Below are 9,222 nucleotides of genomic sequence, written 5' to 3'. Positions count from 1 at the left end.
ATTAGCATAATAGGCCACACCCAACAGCAGGAACGCATTAGCATATTGGGCCACACCCCTGACAGCACAGCTCATTAGCACATTAGGCCGCACCCCCATGTTACCAGAAGTGTGGTCATCCAGCCACACCCACCTTTTGCTTCTTATTCTGTTTACCTTGTTTGTTGTCCAAACCCAGGGCCTTTTTTTGTAACAGGAACTCCTTTGCATGTTAGGCCACACACCCCTAATGTAGCCAATCCTAATGAGTTTCTGATGTTGGGTGTGGCCTGTTATGCTAATGAGTTCCTGCTGGGCGTGGCCAACTTGGGAGCCAGCCGGAACACCGTTCCTGTGCGTTCCTGCCCAAAAATAGCCCTGGCTGGGGGGGGTGGGGAGAAGAAGTGCTAAGGGCTATTAAGGCAGCCTGAAATTGGACCTTCTGACCAAGGAACCTTGCCCCATCGCTCCAGAAACCACCTCCTCCCAATGCAATCCTTTCCATCCAGCAAGAGCTTAACTACATGAGACACCATTCCTCTGTCCGTCCCCAGGTCTGCTGAGGGTCTCAGACTGGCTCTGGGAGTTCGGGATAAGCGTTAGATTCTCAGGCATGTGGGGGAAGGGTCAGAGCAGGACTGCAGTGCTTGAGAAGAACTGACAGCTCTGCTGATCCCTGCAGCCTGGAGGTCGGTTGTAATTCCAGGAGAGCTCAGTTTTCCCTCTAAGCTGAGTTGGTGTGAGCCGGCTCACAGTTTGTTAGCCTCCGGCTCACACATCTTTTGTCTCCGCTCGAGAAGGAGGGCTCCAGAGCAAACTGATTTATGCAGGAGCCCAACAGCTCGCTCACAACTTTAATACCAGGAGCTCCCAAAGTAGAATGTTTGCTCACAAGACTCCACAGCTTAGAGGGAGCCTCGGCTCCAGGCCCCAGTTGCAAGTTGTCAGCTTGACGCCCGCTAGATCCTCCCTCCAGGCAACAGAGCTACATGCCCAAGGTGGCACCGAGAATAGCTAGACCACTCCTGAGAGTCAAGGTTCGTCGAATTTTGCTTTCCCTTCGATATGGTGTGGTAATAAGGTGCAAAGCCCGTGACTTGTGATTCCATAGGCCCAGCATCCCATCATCACCCAGAGCTCATGGTGGCTGGTCTTTTGGCCTTGTGAGAGGCACTTGTCCTTAAGCAGTGTGAATGTCTAGACAGGGGGACACGTGTCATAGTTCACCAACCGGCATTCAAAGCCCGTGCTCTGCCCCCAAAGATGTGAAGCGCCAATAAGAAGAACCTATTTCTGAGCACGTGTAGAACTACCCACAAAACATCTGGGGGTTTTGAGGCAGAACTTCCAGAAAAGAAGAAATTACTTCCAAGGCTATTTGTGGGCAGGAACGCACAGGAACGGAGTTCTGGCTGGCTCCCAAGTTGGCCATGCCCAGCAGGAACTCATTAGCATAATAGGCCACACCCAACAGCAGGAACTCATTAGGATCGGCCACATTAGGGGTGTGTGGCCTAACATGCAAAGGAGTTCCTGCTACAAAAAAACCCTCTGGGTTTTGGCAACAAACAAGGTAAACAGAATAACAAGCAAAAGGTGGGTGTGGCTGGATGAGTACACTTCTGGTAACATGGGGGTGCGGCCTAATGTGGTAATGAGCTGTGCTGTCAGGGGTGTGGCCCAATATGCTAATGAGTTCCTGCTGTTGGGTGTGGCCTATTATGCTAATGAGTTCCTGCTGGGCTTTTTCTACAAAAAGAGCCCTGATTTACTTCTGAGAGGGGATTAATATCAGATGTTCTCATTTCAGAGCATGTAGGCCCATGCTAAGTTCTCAAGGCCCAGCCTCAGGGTTCGTCACATGGCCAGCCACAGCCGGAATTTCAGCTGAAATTGAAACCAAGAAGTGGGACCGGCACTGTTCCTTCTGTGAACGTCGGTTGGCCACATCAAAATTGCTGGAGGATTTGCGAGGGAATGTTCCCTGGATGGCAACCAGCCTGTGGAACAGAAGAGAGTCCATCCACGCTTCATGCCGTTCCCGGTATAACAGCGGCGTCTTTGTTGAGAGAAGGAGCTACCAAGCGCCAGGAGGAGAGGCGTCCTGCCAGAAACCTGCAGAGAGGCAAAACTGCCTCTCGGGCCCTCCTCTGCTCCAGAGAGTCTCAAAAGGTACGGCAAGCGTCTTAATGAGCTGTGAGCCTGTAAGATTTTCTATAATCTTATATTAATTTCTATATTAAAGATCATTTCTCGAAAACAAAACTCTTACTTCCCGGCTGACCCATGGAATGGAAAACAAAGCTCCAGGGATAATCCGTTTGAAAAACATTAAGTAAGTCGGCAAAAAGAAGAGGTTGGTTTGGTTGTGGGTCGTGTTGCCAACTCTTGGAAGGCCCAAATCTGCCAAGTGGGCCTCCACTTAGGGGTGGAGCCTGGTCCAAGGCCCACCCACTCATGGGCGGGACCAGAGATCCCTCTAAGTTGTGGAGTCTTGTGAGCAAAAATTCCACTTTGTGAGCCACTGGCTTTAAAGTTGTGAGCAAGCGATTTGACTAATGCATGAATTAGTCTGCCCTGGAGCTACATCCTCCCTGGGCTAAAACAAAAATGTGTGAGCCAGAGGCTAAGAAACTGTGAGCTAGCTCACACTAACTCAGCTTAGAGGGAACACTGGGTGGGACCAATGATTTCAAGGGCAGAGCTCGTGTGTCATGCCCAGAGATCAAAGGGCAGAGTGACCTAAAGTGCACCCCCCCCCCTCTGGCTAAGGAGATATAAGCTGGCGAAAGGGAAGCAGAAAAGGCAGCCAGAGACAGCCGTAGTGTTTAGCGAAGCTGCTTTAGAGGTACAGAAAAGCCTCTGGGGAAGATGAAAGGGAACATTGGCTGCCAGGCTTGAAAAGGTATGGACACAGAAAATCCCTTTGGATTATAAGGCAGTAAATAGTTACAATCCAGCCTCGCCTTCCTATTCTCTCAGTTATATGGGGTGTGTGGAGAAACCCTCTCACCTGAAAACTAGCCAGAAAGAAAACACGCAGTCCTTCTGGAGCCATATAAGACGTTTGCTGGGTAGTCAACTTGCCCCAGTTTTCTCCCTGATTTGCACCAATCCTGCCCTGGGCACTTCCCATTAAAAGGGGTACGAGCAGAGGTCATTTCGGGGGGGATCGCAGTTCCCCCGGGTGAAGTACGGGGGGCGGGGCACATGACGAAGCCCCGCCCCCTGCTTCCGGCCGCCCCGCTTCCGGCCCTCATTCAGCCAGGAAGAGGCAGGAGAAGAGGGAGGGTAAGTTGCTTCCTCCCTGCCTCTCCCCACCCCTGCCTGCCTGGGGCCAGGGAGGGCCTTCGCGGGGCTTCCTTGCACTCCCGCCGGCCTTGCAGGTCCACCGCCGGGCCCCTCATGGGGCTCGGCAGTGGAGCTGCAAGGCCGCCGCCGGCAGCCGGGACCGTTGGGGGCGGGGTGTGTGGCCTTATGACACACTTCCGGTGATGTCAGGGGGTGTGGCATATGCTAATGAGTTATGCTAATGAGTTCCCCTAGCTCTTTTTCTACGAAACGACCCCTGGGTATGAAAGTAAAACTGAGAAAGACTGTGAAAAGTCAGACTAACCAGTGCTAAGCTAGGCAGACCAACGGTCTGATTCGGTTCATACACCATGTTCATACGTCTGGTTGAGGTCTTTGCCAGGCGAGTAGGATTATAAGGTTGGCAACATCCAGTTGGAGCCTGGGGAGATCCTGGAATTGCAATTGATCTCCAGCCTGCAGAGACCAGTTCCCCCTGGAGAAAATGGCTGTTGCAGAGGGTAGACTCCATGGCATTAGAGGCCCTCCCCCTGCCCAATCCCCACCCTCCCCAGACTCCACCCCCAAATCTCCAGGAGTTGGCAGCCGTAGGGAGGACCCTCCCCATACATCAAGCCCCCTTTCCCCTCTGCCCCCTTCCAGTCTTATTAGGAAGAATTCAAACTCACCAGGGGATGAAGTTTCTGACAACTGGAACAGCAAAGCTGGGGTTGGCCTCCGCCGACGGATCTAGAACAGGAATCAGAAAGAAGGTTGCTTTTCTTTCACATCTTCTTCTGGGCAATGCATATGTTCTCAGACCGGGCTTTTCAAATCTCTCCAGGCCTGTCCATTTCACCTTTCTGACCCCAAGACTAGACTACTGCAATACACTCCTTCCGGGGCTGCACTTGTAGGTTGTTTGGGAGCAGGGGTCGTTTCGTAGAAAAAGAGCTAGGGGAACTCATTAGCATAACTCATTAGCATATGCCACACCCCCTGACATCACCGGAAGTGTGTCATAAGGCCACACCCCCCGCCCCCAACAGTCCTGGCCGCTGCCGCCAGCCTTGCAGCTCCACTGCCGAGTCCCATGAGGGGCACGGCGGTGGACCTGCAAGGCTGGCGGGAGTGCAAGGAAGCCCCGCGAAGGCCCTCCCTGGCCCCAGGCAGGCAGGGGTGGGGAGAGGCAGGGAGGAAGCAACTTACCCTCCCTCTTCTCCTGCCTCCTCCTGGCTGAATGAGGGCCGGAAGCGGGGTGGCCGGAAGCAGGGGGCGGGGCTTCGTCATGTGCCCCGCCCCCATACCTAACCGGGGGAACTGCGATCCCCTGCGATCTCCCCCGAAATGACCTCTGTTTGGGAGTGTCATGCTTCTGGAGAGAGACAGACCACTTTATTCTATTGTGCCAGTGGTCTGGAGAACTTCAGAAGCTGCCTTTGACTCGCGCTTCCCTTCTGTCCCCTCCAGGCCCAACTGTAGAGGCAAACTAGACACCTCCCTGGGGTGCCGGGCAATGCTCCCTCTAAGCTGTGTAGTCTTATGAGCAAAAATTCTATTTTGTGAGCTCCTGGCATTAGAGCTCTGAGCGAGCAATGTGGCTACTGCATAAATTAGTTTACTCTGGACCCATCCTTCCTGAGCTAAGACTCACACCGACTCAGCTTAGAGGGAAGACTGGTGCCGGGGAACGCCCGGAAAGTCACAACTACCTTCCCCCTCACTCCCCCAATGACCCTTGCCCTATGCCCAGAGGAAGGCAATAAACCTCCGGGATCCCTGGGCCAAGGCTACGACTGCAATCTTCCCTCTAAGCTGCGGAGTCTTGTAAGCAAAAATTCTACTCTGTGAGCTCCTGGCATTAAAGTCGTGAGCGAGCGATTTGGCGACTGCATAAATGAGTTTGCTCTGGAGCCCTCTTTCCTGAGCGAAGACAAAAATGTGTGAGCCGGAGGCTAAAAACCTGTGAGCGAGCTCACGCTAACTCAGCTTAGAGGGAACACTGGCTACGAGAGCCGAGCACTGACTCATCCCCTCCTGCCTGCCCTCTCAAGGTCTGCCTAACTCCAAAGAATCAGCACCATTTCACAGAGTAAGCACGCCGGTCCATTCCTGATTTTTTTAGTGTGCTCTTGTGACGTGAGCTGATTACGAAGGAAGGGTGGGGGGGGGATTTACATCTCCTACGACAGTTAAAACCATCTCCTCCCCCCCCCCCCCCCGCCATTGTATCTCACCCTGTGCTGTGGGGAATTACCCAGCAAGCCCCAGGGGCAGAAGCGTTACCTCTCTGCTGATACTTGGAAGTTCCGCCATGAGTTGTATGGCACTGCCATTGTGGGATTGGCTTGAACTATCTACTGGACAGTATCACCCCAAGGGAAGGATTTAAGGAAATGACTGATGCCATCAAAACCACTCAAAGACCATCTCGTTTACAGAAAGCACTTTATTATTGTTATTGTTATTATTCATGATTTTATTGTTTTATCTGGTTTTCTGTATGGGCTTATGCCCCTTGTAAGCCGCCCTGAGCCTGCTCACGGGGAGGGCGGGGTAAAAATGCCTAAATAAATAAATAAATACTGCTCCATCATGAGCCATTTGAAGGAAGGAAGAGAAGGCTTGTTCCCGGCGTAGGCGAGGAACTGGGATGCCAGCCTCCAGGTGGGGACTGGGGATCCCCAGGAATCACAGCTCATCTCCAGACTACAGAGATCAGCTTTCATGGAGCAAACGGATGAGTTGGAGGGCGGACTCTGTGGCATCGTCCCCCACTGAGGTCCCCGTCCTCCCCAGGCTCCATCCCCAAATCTCCAGGAATTTCCCAAACTGGAGCTGGCAACCCTACCCCCTTCCCCTGCAAGTGGTCAGGTCCACCCCGCCCCCAGCTCGAGATCTATCTGGGCCCAAAGACTCCACAACAGAGCCACGTACAAATGTCAGGGGGGGAAGACCCGCATTCGGAATCGGCGGCAGGGGTGTGCTAGACATAGGGTGGCCCCTGGCAATCCCTGCCTATTACCATTGGTCTCCAGACGACCGAGATCAGCTCCCCTGGAGAAAACGGCTGCTTTGGAGGGCAGACTCTATGGCATCGTACCCTGCTGACGTGCCTCAGGTCCCCAAACCCCTCCCTCCCCGGGCTCCACTCCCAAAGTCTCCAGGTATTTCCCAACCCGGAGCTGGCAACCCTACCCCGGGGCAGTAGCTCAGCTCAACACAGGGGCTCAGACCCCTCCCAGCCTCCAGTGGCACCTCCTGGGCCTGCGCAAACCACCAACTAGATCCACAACCCAACACCTGGGGCACTGCATGCGCACCCTCGCTGGCATCTTTATGTCTTTTTTAAAATGGAGGCAGCCCCGGGTTGGACCCATCTAGTTTTGCACTTAGTGATTCTGGAGCCCTGGGCCAGTGTGGTGTCGTGGTTAAGTGCGCGGACTCTAATCTGGGAGAACCGGGTTTGATTCCCCACTCCTCCACTTGCAGCTGCTGGATGACCTTGGGTCAGTCGCAAGTTCTCTCAGAGCTGTTCTCTCAAGGGCAGTTCTCTCTCAGAGCTCTCTCAGCCCCACCCACCTCACAGGGCGTCTGTGGTGGGGAAGGGAAGGGAAAGGAGTTTGTAAGCTGCTCTGAGACTCCTTTGGGTAGTGAAGGGCGGGGTATGAATCCAATCTCCTCCTCCTCCTCCTCCTCCTCCTCCTCTTCTTCTTCTTCTTCTTCCAAGCCCACTGATTCCGATGGATCGAGAAAGGCGGAAGGAACTCTCCTAATGACGGCACGGCTGACGCAGCGTAAACTTTTACGGGGAACCGCCTACTTCGTCCGACCTGTAAGGCGTTATCTTAAGTTGGCATATATACAGACCAAAGCACAGAGGGGAATTTTTAAAGAATGCGGCCGTTCAGCCTTTAAGAGGTATCGGTGAGAGGCGTAGCACGGAAGAAGCATTCCACGGTCTTTGAGAGCCATTGTTTCCAGCCTCCTCCCTGCGCCCCGTGGTCCTCCTATCTGCCAGCCGAGGATCGGCCTTCATGGGATGGACATGGGGAAAGTTTATGCCTCAATAAATCCGTTAGTCTCTGCAGCCCTTCAGGAGGCTGCTGCCTCTGCTGCTAACAGCCCCATAAAGCTGCTCCTCTGGAACATGTCACCAGCGGGGCCCAGGGGATCGTTCTTGTGCCCAAACCTAATATAAGTCGATCGTGTTTATATCTCTTTTAAAAATAGACACCGTCTATTCAAGTAGATGATGTTTTCCTTGATCTAGCCAGTGTGGTGTAGCAGTATTGGAGCACCAGTATTTATATTGGGGTGTGTGTGTGCTAACGAAGTATCTATGGCCAGGCCTGTATTTAGTTTATCCAGGTATTTATACCCTGCTTTTCTCCACAGTGGGGATCCAAAGCCCCTTACAATATCATTCTCTCGTTCTCCTCCCTTTGACAACAGCTCGGTAAGATAGGTTAGGCTGAGAGAGAGACTGGTCGAATCGGCATTTGCATTCTTAAATCAGTTTCGTGCTGCAGCGACGCCGTCTTTCTCTATGCTTGTTTGGAGAAGGTTCATTTAAAGCGGTGCGGAGGCGCGAGGACGGCGGAGCCACCACGAGAGGGTGATCAACATATGTGGACAAGCGAAATTATGCTGGCACAGTTGAAGTGTGAAAACAGTGTGAAAATGAAAGCAAATGTAGACAGGGTTTTTTTTGAAGATGGAGTCAGAAGGCTGGGACACCGGTGGGAAAGGCAAATGCAGATGAGAGAGAGAGAGAGAGAGAGGACAGAGATCAGTTCTCCTAGAGAGAACGGATGCTTTGGAGGCTCGACGCTGTGGCACACCACGGAGGTCCCCGCCCTCCCTAGGCTCCGCCCCCAAATCTCCAGGAGTCTCCCCACCAGTGTTCCCTCTAAGCTGAGTTAATGTGAGCTAGCTCACAGTTTTTTAGTCTCTGGCTCACGCATTTCTGTCTTAGCTCAGGAAGGAGGGCTCCAGAGCAGGCTAATTTGTGCAGTAGCCAAATCGCTCACTCACAACTTTAATGCCATTGGCTCACAAAGTAGAATTTTTCCCCACAAGACTTCACAGCTTAGAGGGAACATTGGCTAGGTCCCCTGGGGCCACCGGCAGGGGATAGGGGGCAGGGTTGCCAGATCCGGGTTGGGAGCAATGTTCCCTCTAAGCTCTGGAGTCTTGTGAGCAAAAATTCTCCTTCGTGAGCGACTGGCATGCAAGTTGTGAGCGAGGGATCTGGCTACCGCACGAATTAGTTTGCCTCTGGAGCCCTCCTTCCTGAGCTAAGACAAAAATGTGTGAGGCGGAGGCTTAAAAACTGCGACCTAGCTCACACAAACTCAGCTTAGAGGGAACACTGGTTGGGAGACTCCTGGAGATTTGGGGGCGGAGCCTAGGGAGGGCGGGGACCTCCGTGGTGTGCCACAGCGTCGAGCCTCCAAAGCATCCGTTCTCTCTAGGAGAACTGATCTCTGTCGTCTAGGGATGAGCTGTAAATCCAGAGGTGCCCCTAGGTCCCACCTGGAGGTTGGCATCCCTCATCTCCCAGCCCCTAGACTGACACTCTAACCAATACACCACGCTTTGATGCAGTATATAATAAAAACCATACATTCCGCACTGGAAAACCCAAACTCTGAAGACTGCGGAACACTTACGAAGTACTTGTTCATTCGCTATAAACGGGGAGGGGCTGCGGCTCAGGAGTAGAGCCTCTGCTTGGCATTCAGGAGGTCCCCCGTTCAACCTCCCAGCAGCCCCAGTTAAAAGGACCAGACCGGAGGTGATGTGAAAGGCCCCTCAGCCTGACACCCGGGAAAGCCGATACTGGTCTGAGTAGACAAGACTGACTGTGATAGACCAAGGATCCGATTCAATAGAAGCCAGCTTCATGTGTTCGTGGTTTCTTCTCACCTGGCAATCATAGGGATGACC

At 53.1% G+C, this 9,222-nt stretch overlaps 1 protein-coding gene across 1 annotated transcript in view; it reads right to left on the bottom strand.

Annotated features, from left to right (window-relative positions):
* PPP1R1B (protein phosphatase 1 regulatory inhibitor subunit 1B) overlaps positions 1–9,222 on the bottom strand; it is an 82,914-nt gene that overhangs the window by 70,975 nt on the left and 2,717 nt on the right. Inside the window, exon 2 of the mRNA XM_015419854.1 lies at positions 3,960–4,020. Coding sequence (XP_015275340.1) covers positions 3,960–4,020 — 61 coding nt within the window. The remainder of the gene's footprint in view (positions 1–3,959; positions 4,021–9,222) is intronic.

This window comes from Gekko japonicus, unplaced genomic scaffold (genome assembly GCF_001447785.1).
Source record: "Gekko japonicus isolate JY-2015 unplaced genomic scaffold, Gekko_japonicus_V1.1 scaffold2853, whole genome shotgun sequence".
Taxonomy (NCBI): domain Eukaryota; kingdom Metazoa; phylum Chordata; class Lepidosauria; order Squamata; family Gekkonidae; genus Gekko; species Gekko japonicus.
The sequence above is the reverse complement of the archived record's forward strand: the minus strand, read 5'-3'. Positions and strand labels throughout refer to the sequence as shown.